General features: G+C 22.1%; 1 protein-coding gene across 1 annotated transcript in view; it reads right to left on the bottom strand.

The window, feature by feature from the left end:
* LOC129607587 (acetyl-CoA carboxylase) overlaps positions 1 to 21,587 on the bottom strand; it is a 34,658-nt gene that overhangs the window by 7,689 nt on the left and 5,382 nt on the right. Inside the window, exons 2-6 of the mRNA XM_055518682.1 lie at positions 20,397 to 20,596; positions 19,573 to 19,706; positions 2,237 to 2,713; positions 285 to 510; positions 50 to 190 (exon numbers count right to left, since the gene is read on the bottom strand). Of these exons, the coding sequence (XP_055374657.1) occupies positions 50 to 190; positions 285 to 510; positions 2,237 to 2,713; positions 19,573 to 19,706; positions 20,397 to 20,596 (1,178 nt within the window). The remainder of the gene's footprint in view (positions 1 to 49; positions 191 to 284; positions 511 to 2,236; positions 2,714 to 19,572; positions 19,707 to 20,396; positions 20,597 to 21,587) is intronic.

The following is a 21,587-nucleotide window of genomic DNA, read 5'->3' as shown; positions in this document are numbered from 1 at the left end:
ATTTAACAATTAAATATTTCATAATTATGTAATTTTTCTAATTTCATACCTGAACTTGTTTTCTAACAGCTATATCAACAATTAATTCAACATTTGCATAATTATTATTATTTGATCCACCTGGAACTGGTACATAATGATCTGCCATTTTAATGTATTCTGCATTTGCATTTAAATCTTCCGGCGTAACCTAAAAATTTTTGTTTCAATTTTTATTTTAAAATAATTTCATTTTAATTTTTAATATTAAGAAAATAATAACTATTGTTCAATTTTCAATTTACCATTACAACAAAACGAACAGCACGTTCATTTTTAAACATCTCATATGACCATCTTCTTATAGATCTCATACATTTTACAGCCGCAATACCATTGTTTGCAATTAAAACTTTATTAATAACACGTGTACCGCCAAATTTTTTAACAAATTCCTCTGGTGTTGCAATTATAAAATCACGTTCTTGATATCGATCTTGCCCAAGTCCCGTACCACGGGACATACTAGGCCTATAATTATTATAAAAAAGAAATAAAAAAAGAAAAATAAATATTTTAATATTTGATTAAAAATTTTTTAATTAAAGGCAATTAATGGATGAAATTATTTGTAAAAAAAAATAAATGTGTTTTCTTCTGTCTTGTTGATGATTAAATAGTTTAAATGTGAATAATATGTGAATTTAAGATTTTGTACAATGTTCCTTAAACTGGTTGGAATAAATAATTGCTTAAAATTAGGTAAAATTAATATCGTAAAATAACCTAATTGTAAAATTAATTAAAAAAAATATTTTTTTTTTAAACCATTTCCCACGTTCTTCTTATTATTTTAATATTAAATTATTAAGTGAATTGTGTGAATCATAAATTTGCTTAGAAAAAAAAATCAAATATGTAATTTGTAAATAATATTTATTAATATGTGTTATCTTAACGGTATAATATTAAAAATAAAAGTGCTCCTCCATTCTCAATTTTTTAATTGTGATTGGTTCACATGGGGGCAGGATATCATTATAAATTGGAGGGGGAAATAACATTATTTCAAGTGAGGAACTGTTTGTGTTTATAAATTTTACAATTCTCTTATAAAATGTGAAGTTGACAAAATATTAACAATGATAAGATTACAATAAAAATCAGAAATTAAACTATCTGAATTATGTACTATCAAATTAATATTGAACGATAAAAATTGATTCCATTTAATATATTAATATTTACGACATTTCGATATTTTAGATAATGACACTTAAAAAAAATTATGTTGATAATATTTGACACGCAATTTTCGTTATCCGGCAAGGAATTACGTTTCCACATAAGTTAGAAACGCTTCACATTCTGAATACACTTCTTCACACGGGGCATATAACACTCTGAAATACTCCGGAGCAGTTCGTTTGTATATAGAACAAATGCCACTTGTGTGATACGAAAACGGAACATTATGTTGTATAAAAATTTGGTCATATAAGTAGGAGTAAAAATTTAAATATTGAAAATTTGACATTTATTTTTCATATTATTAAAAAAAAAAAAAAAATAAAGCCATCTATCGAAATAAATTTGCATAACTAATAATAATTAATCCTTTCAATTAGTTTTCCTTTGTAAATTTCGAAAGGTTATATTTTCATAGTGTTATTCACACCTTCAAATTAAGTGCAAACAATGGAAATGTAAAACTTTTGTGTCTTATTTTTTAATTAAGAGTTGTCTATCAAATCCATGATTTTGACGTAAAATGATCGCATATACGGTAAAGTTTAAATTTTGACAGAATATTATTTTTAATTAGAAAATAAGAATGAAAAAATTCAACAATATTTAATAGAGAAATTTTTGAAGACTATAAGTTCTAAAGTAGCGTTACAAAAGCTGTAAACTATTTACGTATAAAAACAAAATTTTTTGTGTTCATAGCAGCTTGTGGCACGACAATGCAACGATTCAAGCTTTATGACATTTACATATACTTATATTAAAATGTGCAAAAATTATTTTTTTTCTTATAACTACCATATTTGTACAACAAAAATAATCACTCTGTAAGCGTGAAAAAATGTTTGATTGTTGTTTTTAACAAATTTTTTTCCAAATAAAATTTATAATTTTAGACTTTTTAAAAAAACAACAATCTAATTTGATTTTTTGAAATTGAAATTTAAAATTACTATAATGACAAAAAAAAAGAAAAAAAAAGAAATAAATATTATAAATTTAAATTTACTTAAGACTCCCTTCATTTTGTGGTATTCTTAATAATTTATTATTAACTTCAGCTGTTGTTGTTGATGATTTTTTCGCTTTCATTTCAATTGGTTTATCATCATCACCATCGATATCATCGACACCGCCATTTATAATAATTGTTGATTGTTGAATTTCATTACCATTATTACAATTATCATTGTAATTATTATTATTTATTTGTTGTTGTTGTTGAAATTGTTGTAATTGTTGAATTTGTAAATCATCATTATTATCAATAAATGTATTACTATTTAAATTTAATACATCATTAATATTATTTAATTGTAAATCATTTTGTTTTAAAAATGATTCTTTATCATTTTCGTATGTATTATTTGTTGTTGTTGGTGTTGCCGTTATTGTTCCATTATCATTTTCATTATTAATTGAATTACTTCGATTAATAACATTTCCGCTTCCATCATTACCACTCTCTGGTAATACAAAACACTTACTAGCACGTCGTTTAATCATATTCGAGAAAATCGATGAAAGGAAACAATCAAACATAGACCATAAAATTTATTGTTTTTTTTTTTTTAATTTATTTAATAATTTTTAAAATTTATGTATTTTGGTTTTTTAATACTGTTTTTTGTTTTTTTTTTTTAATAAAAAACGTAATACTGAAATTTTGCACAAACACTAAAGCATACACAAAAAAAAAAACAAGAAAAACAACTATAATTATCAGGACAATAGAAAATTATCAGGACATTTGGCAGTTTATTCAAGGATAACACAAAATATAATGTAGGTATAGAAAGGAAAATGTTATTTTTTTTTGACAATTGAAACCTTGAGTTCCACAATTGCAGATAATACGGTTTCCAAGTCCAATTCAGAATTGTTTGTTTAAGGTGAATTCCAAAATTGATGTCTAAACCGAATTTAATTTAATTTAAAATCTATATTATTTGCATTCTATTGAACTCAAGGAATCAATTTTTATATTTAATGTACCATTTATGTAGTAAATATAACACTTATGTAAGAATTTAAAAAAAGAGAAACTACAAAAAATTCTAAACAATATTGTTTTTTATTATAAACATAAAGATAAAAATCTGCAACCTAATTGAATTTCTATTTTTATAATTATAAAGAAACTGTTATACAAAAAATTGTTATACTGTTATATTGTTATACTGATACTAATATTTAGTATATTTCGATTAATATATTGAATATAACAATTAGAAAAAATAATATTGAGCGCAAAGTTTAATAAAATCCAGATTAAACGTATAACAATATCACTTTTTCAGTTAATTTCATGTACATACATAGATATTATTTCAATATTATTATTATTTGTATAATATTTTTTATGATATCGGAATTCCTTCAATTCAGCAATCATAATTTATAAGCTGAATTACTTTAAAATATAATATTATTGAAATTTTGACGTCAGAGGCAGATTATTGTGGGTGTATGATTTTATTTGTTGTAATTATTATAAACTATACAATTTTTGTTTATTTAATGTAAAAATAGAATATCGAATTATCGAAACGGGCAAATATAACATTATTGTTCAATTTATGTTGAATAGTGACTTGAAACCAAGTGATGTTAGTATATAGTAATTAAAATATTTTAAAAAATTTTCAATAATTTTATTCCGTATTAATTGATTAGTATATTATAAATCTGTTATACAAAAAATATATTAATAAAAAGCTATAGCATAAAAATTAGCATTTGAAGATTAAATGTTAATATTAATTTCAAATTTCTTACAAGAATATTGCGAATCGTTTAAAATATTTTTGATAGAAAAATAAATACTCTTCATAATTTCAAAATATTTACATTGTATAATTTGTTTTTAGTATAATTTTTATTAGATATTTAATTTTATAAAAAAAAAAGCATAGCTTTGAATTAGTTTTTTAAATTAGCATTTTTTTAAATTTTCCAAAATCTTAAAAGGAAAGCGATTTTTAACAAGACAATACAAAACTCACCGTTTTCTATAAAGATGATTTTTGTTTGAATAAAACATTATTAAAAATTTAGTATTTTTTTTTTTTGTTTGCCAAATTTAGTTTTTTCTTTATATTAAATTTTAAATTTTCGGAATTAAAAATTAAAATTATTTTTTAAATAAAATTTCACCCATTTTACGATTTATTTAATCTGAAATGATTTTTTAATAAGTAATTTGTAATCAATATAACAAACAAGTACATTTATGAGTACATTTAATTTGTTATGGAATTTTCTATAGAATAATTCTAATCAAATTTTTAATATTATTAATAAAAATATTTTAAATTTTTGTTAAAAATGAAAAATAATAAATTATTATTAGAAAATGAAAATTAAATGAATTAATTTCGTTTGTAATTTTAATATAACAGTTTTTGTAATTCTTGTACTTGTAACAATTACGACTACTGTACTTTTTTTTTAAAATGAAATTTGTTGCGACATATTGGATATATTTACAATTTAAAATTAATAAATTTTTTAATATAAAACTTCTAAATAAATTATTTTATTATTTTCAATTTAATTTCCTTAAAATTAAAGTATTTTAAGTATATATTTATTAATTACTTAATTATTGAGTATTTTATTGACACTGATTACTTTGTTAATTATTTACATGAAAATATTTAAATAAATTTCATTACGAGAATAAAATATAATTAGCATTCAATTAAAGTACTTTTTTTTATTTGGAAATTTATAAGAACTTTGTTAAATATTCCGAATATTCGGAACATATCCGGTGTTACAGGACTTGTAATAAACAAAAAATCTGAACTATTCTAACCTTAAAATAAATGTAAATCAATATTTTCAAACCATATTCAATTGTACCTACACCTAATTGAAATTTTCCAAAAATATATTTACAATTCTACTATTATTTATTTATTTTACCTACACATATACTACATATAAATCAATATTTTATTTTAATTTCAAAAATACGAGCTGAATATTTAATTATTAAATTTTCTTTCTGTATGTATATTTTAATTACGTAACTCATAATAAAATTCTATGTAATAATTTTAAAGTAGGAAATATTGTTGAGGTTTACAACTAAAATTAAAAAAAAAAAAAATAATAAAATTTTTATTAAAGAATGATTTGAATTTAAAATGTAAATAGTAAATTTATGACACTTTGAACTTTTGAGAAATATATATATATATATATATTTGAAATTAAGTTAGAAAATAACCAAAAGGAAAAAAAATGTGTGCAAATATTTGCAACTAAAAATTTTAATAATAACTTAGATTTAGTGTCTAAAGCATACGACAAAATTCAATTTTGTACGACTTGTGAAAATATCTTAATAATAATTCCAAAAAATGCACTAATGTGATTATAATAATCCCGTAATATCGTAAAAATTACAGTAATGCGGTATTAATACACAATTTAGTATTTGACACGCACAAGATAAAATGTACATTACTATCGTGTTACTGTAATTTTGAAGACCTTAATTCGAAAACAAACGACAGTAGTGCCGATAAACAAGTTGTCATTTTTATTAATAAAATTTTACTATACTTTGATATATGAGAGAATTTTGAAAAATTTGTCTTTTAAAATGCCAAATTTAGCACAATTTTATAAATTTTTCAAATTATAAAAAAATATTATTTGTAAATTTAAATTTTAAATGAATACTTTTATGAAATCTTGGTAAATATTAGTAAATTGTACTTGAATTTGATTTGTCATTTTAAAACAAATAAACTTTTCGATTTCGAATGAAATTATCGAGCTAAAATTAATTTTAATTCTAAATTTATACCCTTAATTATTTTATTAAATATTTTTAAAACAAAGCGAAGCATTTATTTTTCAACAAGTACACAACATTTAATAACTGAGCTTCAATGTTTACACATATAATATAAATAATTTAATGACGTCATAGAAACAAAACATTTCGTAAATGCAAATATATATACTATATCTTATAATACATCTATTTTTATACATACATTATACATACATTATAATTAATTTACACTTAAAAGTGGTTGACATTTTAACATTTTAATTACATGTACAAGTATATAAGGTAAGTCACAAATAATCAACAATGTAACATTTAATATTGAAAATAAATAATATGAAAAAGCAACAATTTTATTTATATATAAAATAATTTAATGAATTTTGTTATAAAACAAAAATATTGATAATTTTACATTTTCATATTTATGCGCACTTATATAAAAAAATTCGTACAACCCAAGCATATTATGCATATGCTAAAATTGAGAATTCCTAACTATTCCTAACTACAATTTGAAAGTGCCATCTTTTAGCATATTTAGTAAACGAATTGTTTAAGTGTTTGACATTAAATTTACGTCAAATCATACAGTAACGGATGTAATTTTATTCTAAACTTTGTTTGCCAATATTATATATGTATATATTTGTCATTTACATAACATCATAATAAAAGTACCTAGCACATTATCTATCTTCTACATATCGAAGAGAAAATACACTAAATTTTGAGATATATACCCTGACATCCGAATTAGCAATTACACTGCATTATTACACAATACATTAATCAACACTTCAAATAGAATTGCGTAGCAATACAATATTATTGCTATTTGGATGTAAGGTATGTTGTACCTGATAAATATATTAAAATTAAATTAAATAAAAAAAAATTCCTTTCATATCAAATATAGTATGAAATCTCTAAAAAAATTTTAATTCAATAAAATGAATGTATAATTTAAACTAATAATTAATGTCATTTCCATATTTAGATTTTTTTTTCAAGTTTAGGCCTATATTTATTTACATACTTAATCACAAAAATTTTAGTATTTTATTTAGTATATCAATTTATATAGATTATATAAGTGAATATATGTAAGTAAATACAGGAATTGAATAAAGTATGTAAGTAATCGGCAATTTGTTTAATTAGGTATTAGAGAATTTGAAAATTTGCAAAGCAAAATATTATAATCGAAAAACGATACATAATGAAATGTCAACTATTTGTCAAATAAATTGTAAATTTTGAAAATTTACGGTTTTCGATGAAAAATTGTTTGTTTTTTCTGTATTCTTTATTCCCGAAATTTTTGTCATCGTTTCTATAAAAATTCATTAAATAACGGTATATTGTCAGTGATGTTTCAAATAATTATACATTACGTGTATCATTTACAATTTACATATATGTAAAATATTACGTTCGTAGGTTTTATAAAAACATGGAAACACTATACGATCTTGTCATACCCTGACCTATATAACATATAACTACATACATGTATATGGGCATAATCAAGTATTTTTTTTGGGTATAACATTAATTTACGACAAATTTTCAAAAAAACTTTCTTTTTTTTTTTAAATACATATATATGTATGTTTTAAAAGTTAATATAAAAACAATTTTGACTTTAAGTTGTGCACAATAGAAGTATATGCACACACCTCTTCAGGTTTTCTTATTGTCACTAACTATATATAATATAGTATTATGACAGAGTATAATAGTATTGTATATACTAGTTAAAGGGTAGTACTAATTTCCATATTTCAATAATATGTTGGATTTAAAATTTCGAGTATAACTAATTTAAAAAGGTATAAGCGCTAATTATATTATGTATATACATATATGTATATGTTTATGTATATTCTTTAATAAATGCCTTTCTTTATATAACTTTTAGGTTCATTATAGCTATAATTGCTTTTTTGTTATACTAAATATTATTAGAATTTTCAATCTTATATAAAAGCTGAATGAACTTTAATAATTCAATTTAGTATATTTAAAATAGATACATATGTACAAATAATTACAAAATATACATATAACAGGTATAAAAATATTAAATTTAAATTAAAATATAATTTTAAGTATATTTACTACATTTTTCATTTAAAATTTAATTACAAAATTAAATAGTAATTATTAAGTAAAATTTAAGGTTAGGAAATTTTTAAAAATTTTAAATGTTCAATAAGGAGGTTAGGGAACAAAATAGTAATTTAATTTCATTAATTCTTAATATCTAATTTAAATCACTATTTAATTATACAAGTTTTATAATAATTTTTTTTTTTTGTGAAATTTTTTTCGCAAAAATCATAATCTAACCACTTTATCTATTTTAGTTTTAATAATATTGAAAATTTTTCATTACACCGACCACTCTTTGAAAATTTTAATCGAAATTTGATTGTCTTGTTATGTTTTATATTCGATGATATTTGAATACAACTTTTTTTTTTTGCGTATAATAAAAAAAAATCCCGATAAATTTAAATATTCAGCAGAAAACACGAAAAAAGAAGACCGTTTAATCCAGTCAAGTTCACAACGATAACTAAAAAATATTCGCGAGTAATTTCACATGTTTTTTTAACTAGCTTTTTTTTTCAAAAAAAAAAAATAAGAATATATAAAAAAGATAATAATAAATAAGTTACAAAGAAAAAAGAATTAAAGAGAAAATTTACAATAGCGTTGATTTGGTAAACTTTAAGGTTCTTGTACTGTAAAGAATCGAATAATATTAAAATCGATATATGTAGTACAAATTTACAATAATCGAATCAATGATTTATTCATTTATAGTGCACACAATTAATTGAATTGTTAGAAATGGTTTTGAGTGAAGGCAATCGCATATTGAGTTTGTCAAAATTGAAAACTGAGATTCAACATTTCTTCCTTAAACATATACTGCTTTGTTGAAAATAGACTGACACAAAATATTGTTTAATCTAAACAGAGTTATTTAAACAAAAGTTTGACATACTTTTATTATAAATGTCATACATTACTTTTTATGTACACATATCCAAATTCCAGAGGGTATATCCCAATTTATATAAAAATCGAGCATATTTTTTGAATACATGTTTGACGCAAATTGTATGATTAGTGTCATTTTTCAGTTTAAACCGAAGTGTCATGTTTCAGTTTCAGCTTTTCCGAAAATTATATATTTCACTTATAATTATAATAGTGTTATATACGAAGAAACAAAATTATTATATTGTTTTGCATATCCATATATACTTATTGTTTACAAAATAAATAATTTTATACAATATCTACCTACATGTTATATAATAATGAAAGAGAAAGAGAAAATCTCTAACAATTTTTAAGTAAATTTCAATAAATATTTAAAAAAAAAACCTAATTGTTAACATATTTTTGTTAGTCCGTTCGTACAACATTACAGAAATTTTTTACGGGTTCTCGTATATATTATAATTTGACAGATTATTTTACGGCAGTATTTTTTTTTTATTAATCTGACAGTTATCGATTTATAGTTGTCGACATTTCTACAAGTAAACGAAGTACATATAGGAATTTGAAATATTTTTTTGATTATTGAAATAATATTAGATTTATTTATAGGATTTACTTTTACCGTAATTTTCGGTACAATTTAAAAAACTTTCGGAAACACTGTCACTCGAGTACTTAGGAGAGTATTAAGCTTAGAATTCGAATAGTAGTTTATACTACACTAGTTTAATTTAAATATGGCTGACACCAATCACTATGATTTCATGCTTATTTGTTTAATTAACTTTAAAATTGTGTTTTCTGTTGAATTTTTCAAAAATGACTTAACCTCTTTATATATGGTTTAATATGAAATTTAACATTTTAAATTTTAATGTACTTACATATTGTTATACACGTACTATATATTATTATTATTATTATTTCATCAAACAGGTGATCTTAAACGTAATATATGAATATTTTTAAAATATGTATATATGAACAAGCAGAAATAAAATGTTAAGAAAATAAGAAAGAGGTACAGGTTAATTGTTATAATGACATAAAATATAAAAACATTCTCTCGTATAACATATAAAAGTTTTACATAATAAAAATTCATGATGTAGAATTAATTTAAAATTTTAACCTTTTGTCACCTGACTTCATTTTGGAGAGATGGAATGCATTATATTTGATCATTTATGAAAATTAAAATTAAATTTTAAATATTTTAAGATTTTATTAACGCTATATAGCTCAGTAAGATTTAATGAGCTTAAAATCATCATGTGAAGCGGCTTACGTGATTTGAAATTAAATAGAAAAATTTAATTCGGTTTTACTCATTTTATATTACCATGGTTAATTGACGCAGATAAAGTGATAAATATTTTCGGCAAATTATTTAGAAATAGACTAGAGACATTCGCGTATGTTTTATATATATCGGATTTATTTTGAAAAGAAGATGACACCCTATATATAATTTAAATCATTTTTAAATGTGAAAGTTGTTTTACACGTTCATCTTTAATCAAAAATTTATTCATATTTTCCTGTCATCATAACTATGCTAATATCACGCGAAATCTATGTATTAAAAAGTGTTATATTACGAAATATAAATTTTGTATTTTAGAGTTTTATAGTATCGAATTTTAAATAAAGACGGTCAAATATTATTAAAAAAAAAATTTGCATTGATTAAAAATTGAAAATTGTAATTAATTGCGGAGAAAAAAAGTGGACTGCGTTCGCGGCGCGTACTAAATTAAAGCATATACGAATTATTCAATAATCTGTTATAATCAATTAAAAATGTTTTGCTAAAATAAATGAATTTATGAAATGTGCTATATAAAACAAATAAAAACGGTAAGAAATTTATTGTAATTATTTTTTAATTATAATTTATTCATGTTGAGTAGCGTATGCGCATTACTTTAAGATTTATAATTATCTAATTTTGAATTAAATTAAGCTTAAATTTTAGAAAACTGGTATACAATAATTGTAGTTCTTATAAGAGGATAAAAATTTCATATAACACTTTAATTTTTTAAAACGCAATTTTTTTTTAAAGAACAAAAATCTAGTTTTTTTACGATTTAATTGTGTTTTCAGCTTTGCTTTTACATACTGGTATATGCGAAACAAGAATTTTTTGAAGAGAGTTTTTGTTTTATTTAAATTCAATAAGCTTTTTTAAGGTTTAAAGTTCTTTATTATATTTCTATATTAATAAAAAATCCTAATTTAATATTTATATGCAAACACACATTTAGAATAAAAAAAAATTATTTAAGATTTCTAATTTTCTTTAGAATTTTCAGAGCTTATTTACAATTAAGTCGAATATTCTCTTTTACAGATTTGATTGACCATATGATTGAATTTTGTTCTTATTAAATTATTATTCGAATATTAAATTTAATTTTTGAATAATATTTGATAAGTGCACGTGAACTAATGTTAATTTAATAATCTAATTATAATATAACAGTAAATAGTAAAATAAATAAATATAACAGTAAAATAGTAAATTCTTGCGGGACTATTCAAAAATTTTGCAAATTTTCCAACAATATTTCAAAAAATAAAGCACGTTCTGTATGTATTGTATAAAAACAATTCTAACAGTCTTACCAACTACCTGTATTTAGAAATTTTCGTCATTTTTAGTTTGTAGTACACTTATTGTACATTGAAAGAAAGTAGAGTAGTGTAAAAGAATGTACACCATTTTTGCTATTGATTTTTAGAATTATAATATTTTTTTTTTTCCGTATGAGAAGAAAGTAAATAATGAAAGAAAAAAAAGCAGAAATAATAATTTATTTATTTTTAATATATTGGCAAATTTTCAAAACTAATATAGAAAGAAAAACTAATTAAATTTATAATACTTTTCTGAATTTGCTGAGAAGAAAAAAAAAATAAAACTTAAATTTTTTGCCAAAAACAGAAATTACGTTCTTAAAAATATTTTTTATTTAGTTTTGTAAAATTTGTTTGTATTTTTATTTGTTTATATGCAAATGTATTACAAAGAAGGCGAATTTTAAAAATTGTTTAATAATATTAAAATTTTCCCTAATGTAAATACATTCGATACATAAAATTAAAGGTCAAAAATTTCTTTCACAAAATTAGAAAAAAAATCTCACTTAATAAGAATATTTTGAGTAAGAAAATAAAAGCAAGGTACATGGAACGAAAACACAATTTTTATTATACGTTTTCAATTTAAACAGTAAAAATATATTTATTTAATATTCTTTGGTCAAAATAATATACATTATTCTCTAAACGATCTTGTATTGATTCAAATTCATCCTCTATATATGCAACATTTTGTTATTGCATATGTTTAGGAGCAGCTAAAAAAAAATTCAAAGCAAATAAATACTGACATTTAGCTGATTTTGAATGACTATAGTAATTAAGGTAGTAAAAGCACATATATGTATACATACCTAAATGCATTTAATAAAAAAAAAAAACATTTACATTTTCGTATATTTTCAACAAAATTTGGTAAAATTTTTTTTATAATCATTCAGACCTGTTCGTTTGTACGATTTACGGAATCTATTGTTTTTTATTTTGATACAGTTAAGAAGTTATCGAAAAGCGGCAACTCTAATTTTAAGATATGTAATGATTTTCTTTTAAAGAAAGCACATTTCTTTAATAAAATACACGATAATGCAATAAATTTTATAATTATAAAATATTATTAATATAAAATCTATGTGATTTTCAACTTAAAGAATATATAAATTTTGTATACAGAAACACAAGGACGGGTATACTCGTATAACGTACGGACGGACAACGTTTAATGCTTTGCACTCGTATGTCCCCGTATAACGGACATGAGGCGTTTTACCGTTGCACTCGTATGTCCCCGGATAGGGGGCATCAGTCGTTTTACCGTTGTGCTTGTATGTCCCCATACAGGGGGCATTGTATCTCTAGCTCTTTTATCGCCGCATCGGCACAAGTATCTTATCTTTTGTAGATATAAATATGTCAGAAAGTATACGTGTACCTAACTGGAACTATTCAAATAAACCGAAAATTCGTACCGGACTCCATTAAATAAAAAGAATTTTATCTTAATCAATTATGAAAAAAAATTCCGAGTTGGTAGGTACACTTCTCAGACAAAAATACGCGTGCAAAGGGTTAAGTAATTAGAGAAAATTCATTTTATATTGGAATTGTGTTATAAATGCAATCATAATGTTATTTTTGTTATCATCTTATTAATAGGGTGATTATGTGAATTGCATTTAAATTTTTTTATTCAATTTTTTTGATGTGAATAGTGAGAAAAGATTAAATTTTTTTTTTTAATTTAATTATGATTAATCAATTTTAAAAATAAGAAATATTTTAAATATTTTTATGTACATATGTGTGATATAATTAAAACTAAAAAGCTATAAAATATAATTAATCATATTTGTGTATATGATTACAATTTTAATTTTAAAATTGTTATGTGTACAAGTAAATTTTAACATGTTTTTATGTTAATAAATTCAAATGATAATTAAATATAAATGTACAGGTATGCCTCGTATAAAGCGATGATGATTCATGGAATTATAGATAAATTGAATAGGAAAAAAATCGCGTTACGTGATTTGCGTTATTAACGCTTTTATCTTTCATATATATCTGAAAATTATATTGGAATCTCTTGATTTATTAGTCTAACTCGTTGTCTTTGTACTGATTATGTTCATTCTTACAACATATTTTGAAAGCAAAAGTGGCTCACTTCAAATTTACAAGTCAAAATTGGTCTTGTTGTATTTAAAATGATTTAAAATGAAATCGCGGCGAATTGAAAATGCGAAAATACCGTGTTATATGTGGCATACCTGTATATAATCACAATTACATAATAGGTGTATAAATATGAGTGTATTTTTATTAAATTGATATAAATGTATTTACTTTTGAATATTTTTGATGATATTTTTTCCATTTTCAAATATGACATTACAATAAGTTGATTTAAATAATTTAATACGCGTGATTCCATTCATAATATTATTCACAAAATATTTGTTAATTAATAATTGTAATTGCAATAAATTTAACTGATAATTCTGTTTTATGATTTACGACGTGTATTTTTAAAAATAAATAAGAAAATAGAGAAAATTAAAATATAAAATGTGCTTAAAATTTAAAAAGAGCTTTGGTATCAAATTTATTTTTTTTTAGATTTTTATAAAAATTTTTTACTCACGAATCATAATAACAGAAAAAAAATTTATTCAATTCTCAAAATTTATTCAAAATAATTACTGAAAAATACTTTTCTCTATATTTAATTTAATATTTTTCAAAATATTTAATTATTTTCCCCTTAATAAAATTACATAATACTTTCTTTTCTTTTTTTTTTCAAAATTCGAGTAAATAAAATTGAAAATTTTTCAATTCATTTTGTACTTTACGGAAGCACATTTTTTTTGCAAAAAAAAAATTTTATAAAATATTTTTATTCTTTTATTTTTATTGCGGCCGCATTATTATACCGGACCAGACGGTTGGGTACACGAACACACGTCTTATTCTAAACTAAAAATATAAAATGTAAATAGAAAATTTAAATGAGAAAAATAAAAATTATTTTCTTTTTTCTTTTCTGAAACAAAAAAATATTCGAAATTCGATTTTTAATACATCAAGTGTTCATACTAGCCATACATACGAGTATATACACATGTTATACAGGGTATAATTGGGTATATGTATATAGAATATAACAGAATAAATGAAAATATAGAACAAAATGTAGAATCTTATAGGTACACCTATACTTTACAAATTGTTTATAGTACTAAGTGCTTACTATAAAAAGAAGAAAAAGAATATCTTAAACAGCTGACATACAGTATAGCCTTATACTTGTATGCAACTAATGAAAGGGATGTTAGTGTATAAAATAATTTTTTATTTCTTTTCTTTGCTATACAAAATTTGTTATACATTTTGTATACGCACGCACAACCATACATAATTAATAATAATGTTTTTATAATATATAAGTATATAATACCGTTTTTATAGACATACATATATATTTTATCAGCTGTTTTACATCATATTTATTTTGATTTTAAAACACATATACATAATTGTATTCTCAAATAAAAAATACATGCATACATATGTATGTATATATTATTATAAATATTATAAATTTTAATTTTATATATGGAAAAAATATTTTATTACATCATTAATTATAAATTTTTTTATTTTAAAATAATAAGAAAATTAGAACTTAATTTAATTATAATCGTTATATATTTGTTATTTTGCGAGAAAGAGAATATTATTCATTAGACTTGACATACGGTATTACATACATTCATATTATTATGTATGTATATACATTAAGGTATAAAAGTATGAAGGTAGGGAAATGATCTCATTTCTTATGAATGGTATGTGGTGTGCAATATTGTCTCGAAAATTTTGCAATTTTGCCATTTCAAACTGTAATTTTGCATATTTTTGTAAAATATGTACTTGTCAGATAGGTTATTTTGACAAAAATTAAATTAAAATTAATTTAAAAATTTTGAAAGAAAAAGCTGATTAGTCTTATGAGATAAAACTGAGTTAGCTTCTCTCTTACGAATACATTTGAAAAGACAGAAAACAAATTTTTGCTGAGTGTCCCATATTTATACCAGATATGATGATATCTAATTATATTTGAGAGAGAAAAAAAAAAATTTCAACAAGAGAAACTCGTCTATATTGGAGTAGAAGAACTAAAAAAATCATTTTAATCAAAAAATAATTTTTAGTTGTAATATATTTATTTTTAAAATATTTTCGATCCCGTTTCTATAAAATTACTTAATGGTCAAACTAATCCTAATTCTTGGAATTACAAAAATTACGGACATCTTAATTATAAATTGAAATTTACTGAGATTTTTCAAAATACTGCTGAATTTTAATTCACAATCAATTGAATTTAATTTTATTAATTGAATCATTAACAGTACAAATATATAAAACGATTGTACTATATTGGACTATGTTTCCGAATTATTGTTCTTCTTGTTATACAAACATATAAGTATATACATGTACTATATTGTACAAATACAATATTAAACTGTCAGATTTCTCAATATATATGCACGTGCTAAAATAGTGATATTATTCATGAATCATGTTGCCGAGCAAATATTATTGATAACACTCTGTTAACAATATTTTATAGGTGATCATAGATAAGTTCACTGACCCTATTAATTAGACAAAAAAGAAAAGAGAAAAATCACTTTTATTTTCAATAGAAAATCTTTTATTCGTATCAGAATAGATCAGAATAGAGGCAGGCACTTTAATTTTTTTATTTTCTATTTGACAGATTCTTGTTAAATAATGTCATGTGAAGAATCTTAATTTATTATCGTATACCATTGAACTTTTACTTTTAAATTTAAATTTTGCAATTTTTTTTTTCATTTACAAAATGTAAAAACTATTACTCAATATAATTAACTCAAATTAAGTATATAGAATTTTCACTCTTAATTTTTTATTATTATAATTATTTTCACTCACTTTTTATTTATCTCATATAGGTCATAACCAGTTCCATTGAAATGTTGTTGTTCCATTATATTATCGTATTCATCGATATCGTAATTATTTTCAACTAATTTACTTGTTTTTAATATAAAATCAAATGTATTTTCACTAATATCATTATTAATAATACTATAACTTTCAGATAATGATGATGAAGAGGATGACGAAATTGTTCTTAACTCATCCATTATTCCAGCGATACTAAACTAAAGGTACAAAATATAAAACAAAAAAAAAAATCTCATATAAATAGAAAATGTAATATCGAAATTATATTTTCTTTTTTCATTTTCACATTGAGTAGGAAAAATATGTATGTATGTATGTATTACGTACATAAGTTGAAAAGTACTCAAATCTTCGAATTCAGTAATTTCATTCAGCATAATATAGTAGCGACCGACCAAGTCAAAATATTCAGTATAAAAAATCACATGAGATTTATTTACATAAAAATTTCTCTTTATTATTTTTTTTTTTTTATTTTTCATCACTACATATATTTACTCTCAGGTCTCATTTTTAATCACACCATTGAAATTTCAAGCATATGGCAGACATATGGTATGATATTATTTTTATGGTACGATGATTTTATTATTCTGAATTTTAGTAGAAACAAAGATAAGGCAGTAATAAGTAAAATTTTTTTATGTATATTGCAAGGAAACAAGTTAAAGATATGATTAATTTATCAATATTTTGAGTTAATTTGACTTTTAAGGCAATATTAGAGTTGCTCTCCGCAAATTTATTTTTGCAAAAAAATTTGCTATAAAATTGATAAGAATTTTTGACACAGAGAGTAATTTACATCTAGTTTTACATTTCTCAAATTCAATAAAATTGTGTTGTCTATTTCTAATTTCTGTTCTCAGAGAGTATTTATTGTTTGGTTTTAAATGTACGCACTTCAATGATCGTTTTTATGTTTATAATACGTTGGATTATTCTGATATCTTAAGAAGAAGTGACACAAGTAATTAATGGCACGAATACATTTGTACATTGAATTTTTTTGAAAATATGTGTAGACACGTATGTAAATATTTTCTAACAGCAAGATTACTACTGAGCATTGCGGTGGAAAACCGTAAATTGAAGCAAATTGAAATATCTTTCACATGAATGTATTTTGCTTTGCATGTTGCTAAAAATGCTATCTGCACTACAAGAAAAGTTTACTTTTTAATGGTTGCAGTGACACAAATACAGTTTACATTTTACGGTGACACTAGATTAACAATTTCTCTTGTAGATGCGGAAATTTAATTTAGTGGAAAGAATCTGTAACACTTACAGATTAATTTCAGGTTACAGATTAATTTCAGACTTCATTTTTGAATCCCAAGACTATTTTATATAAAGTAAACTTAATTAAAATTCAGTTTTCAATTTCAATTTGAATCGTTTATATACTAGAATTTATTTATTGAGTATAATTATTATTCATATTTTAACTCGTATACTCAAATCTCTCATTATTCATTATAATTACAATTTACTTTACTCAGTCAGATCAGATTCATACATAAGTATATTATATTGAGAAACAAAACAGTTGAAATTTTAAAGTAAAAATAAAATAATTGTTTACTCTTTTTTTTTTTCAATTAAATTTTTTACTCAAAAAATTTAAAGGTAGATTTAGTCTACTTTGAAAAATTACTCAAAAAAAAGAGTGCATTTTAAATATTTAAAATTCTCAATTTGAAAACTCTCTTGAGTAAAAATTACGCAAAGCAAAACAAGGTGGTAATTAACTGATAATTTATATTTTTGTACTACAAAATTTAATAAGACGTATAAAAGTTAGCATTGTCAGCAAAAATATTTTCAGTCATTATTCAAGGATAAGAGTAAATGGAACTGGTCAGTTAATAAAAGACAAGTATTTCAAGGTTAAAAATATTATTGAATAATATTTTTACTTTTCCTTTTACCAGAACATCTGAAGTATGAAAAATTATGTAATTTAAAATTAAAAAAAAAAAATTTTCTCTTGTGAATGATTGCTGAATCAGTTATAGTAGTTTGAGATCTTAAAACAGTATGAGTTTAAAACTAATTTTGTTTGTTGATTGCAATATTGTGTTAAATATTGTTCATACAGTTGGATTGAGTGAAAATTAATTAAATAATTTTTAAATATGTAAAAAAAAAATTTTTTCCTGTTACTTCTTCAAATGCAGTACGCAATTAAAACATTCAACTAACCGTATAACAACAGTAACATGGTATCAACACACAATTCAGCAATTCACACTTAAAAGTAAATTGTTACTAGTTCTCAATGTATAATAAAATTCTACTGTCAGAATAACTACAATATAAAATTGCACATTGATATATTCGCACACGTCAAATTGGTAACAAAATTTTAAAAATTAACAATACACAAATTTTTGACTATTAATTTAACAAATTTGACAATTATAAATATTATTGACAACTAAATGTTTCTCAAACTTCACAATAAGAACACATTTACATAAATTTTTCTCTTTTACAATAACTAATTTAAAAGAGATTTAAATAATATTTACAATTTTATTTAGAATTAAGTATGACTGACAGACTTTTAATAAATATTTATTGCACATACACAATGTATTTAGGCTTCCATAATAATGTACTTTAAAAGCTCCCATTAAGAAAAACAACACATCAATAATATAAGATACCAATTACTTTTAAGAAACATTTTGGAATACAAGAAATTTGAATACACACTTATTCACATAATTTTCAAAAACTAAATATATATACACATGTATATAATTTAAACAAACATTGAAAGCAAGTTAATGAAATGATTTTAATTTAAAATTATAATATAAATATAATATTTAAAAAATGTAATTGTCAAAGATTGTACTCACCTAAGACGTCTACGTTTTTCCATTAAATCGGCATTATTTACTTTTGAAAAATCATTATTATGTGATGGAAAATTATCTGATGCTTCATGAGCTAACTCTTGTAGTATATTGTTGCTCTCTATATCTTCACCAACCTAAATGTGAATAGTTTTATTTAGAAATATTTAATATTATTTAGAATTATTTTTATAATTGAAATTTATGTAACTGTTTACTTCGGTATTTTGCATAATTTCAATAGAAAATGGCAAAAATATTCCTTTATTTAAAATTAAATAAAGTAATCTATAATATTAATACTTGCGTCATTTGTTTAAAATAACTACAATAACCTTTCCTAATAACAGATTACATAAGAGGGATTACTATAACGAATTCTTTCGTGGTACTTTTCAAGTACCTTCAAAGTAACTAATTACCAGTTTTAATAACGAATTTGTTATTACAGTTAACGTAAGGTTAAGTAACGAACGTTACTTCGTTAACTATAACGTTACTTTGTCAACTTAAAATAACGAAGTGAAGTACAGTTAACGTAGGCTTAAGTAACGAACGTTACTTCGTTAACTGTAACGTTACATTGTCAACTTAAAATAACGAACGTAAAGTACCTAGCTTATGTTACGAGCTAATAACTATAATTACAATTACTGTAGTTTATTACTTTTTTTGAATCATTACGTAAAGATAATTATTAACTTTCCGATTAATTTACTGACATTATGCAATCGACCGTAATATGAAAATTGTGTATGATAACTCACATAATTATTTGAAAATGGAATCATTATAATTGAGTACTTTTAAAAATCTTATATACTTACCAAAAAACTTGGTCTATCTGAATTACTCATTATGCTATTACAATTAACTTCACTATTATTAATTAAATTATTAACTGAATTTGATGTTGTTATACCGTTTTCAAATATTGGTGGTTCTTGTGAAAATGAAACTTTTTTTAAACGATTTTGTTGTGTATTTGTTGTTACGTTACGTTCCTCTTCCGTAGATTCTTGGTTACCTTTAAAAAATAATTTTTTAATAAATAAATAAAATTTTGTTTTTATATAATATTTTTATAATTTATAATAATTAATTAATTAATATATTAGCAATTATAGCAAAAAAAAAAATTAATAATTTATTCTTACTTATAAAATAGGTAAGCGCTCTTCCAAAGTATGCGGTCATTAAAAGTACTAATAAGCAAAATATTATTTCTACATATACCATTTATTATTACAGTTTTTTATATAATATACACGGAGTGTGTATAATATTTATTTAATTTATTTATTTACGCAAAAAATTATTAAGAATATTTTTTATTTCCCTTTTGGACTCAAAATATTTATGCATGGATATTGTGTGTACAACAATATGAAGTGCGACGTAACAAAATTTTTTTTATTATTGTGTCAAAAGCGTTTTCACTTTTCAATGCTCCTGTTACTGTATACAAATACGTTATAGAAGAAAGAGAAAAAAAAATAGAAAAGAAAGAACATAAAAGATTAGAATCAATTTTTTTTTTTTTTTAAATGATAAAAGAATTTTTTATATTAATTTTAATAAACTATTGTTATTATTAAGAAAGACAACATATACATATACAAAAATGTAAGTTTAAAAATATTAAAATGATTAAATTAAATAACATTGAATACAATTTACACGTTATTTAACACAGACTTTTGTTAATTTAAAAATAAATTTAATTTAAAATATTTTAGCATGACAGACATAAATTATTATAAGTAGGTAACTGTACTAATTGTATTATAACTGTGGTAACTGTATTATAAGTAGTTTGACAGGTATGTAATATAAAACATACAAACGGGACAGCACTGAAAACTGTTATACATGATTTACTCTTGTTTTCGACAAACGGAGTAAGGGAGTGGAGAAAGAGTATAGAGAAATTTTCAAATCTAACAAGTCATATGAACGCATGGAAATAAATAAACATTTATGATTTATCGGAGTATTTGAAAAAGTTCGAGAATTAA

The sequence above is a fragment of the Condylostylus longicornis genome, unplaced genomic scaffold, assembly GCF_029603195.1.
Source record: "Condylostylus longicornis isolate FDR11 unplaced genomic scaffold, ASM2960319v2 ptg000027l, whole genome shotgun sequence".
Lineage (NCBI taxonomy): Eukaryota > Metazoa > Arthropoda > Insecta > Diptera > Dolichopodidae > Condylostylus > Condylostylus longicornis.
This window is presented reverse-complemented; position numbering and strand designations above follow the sequence as displayed.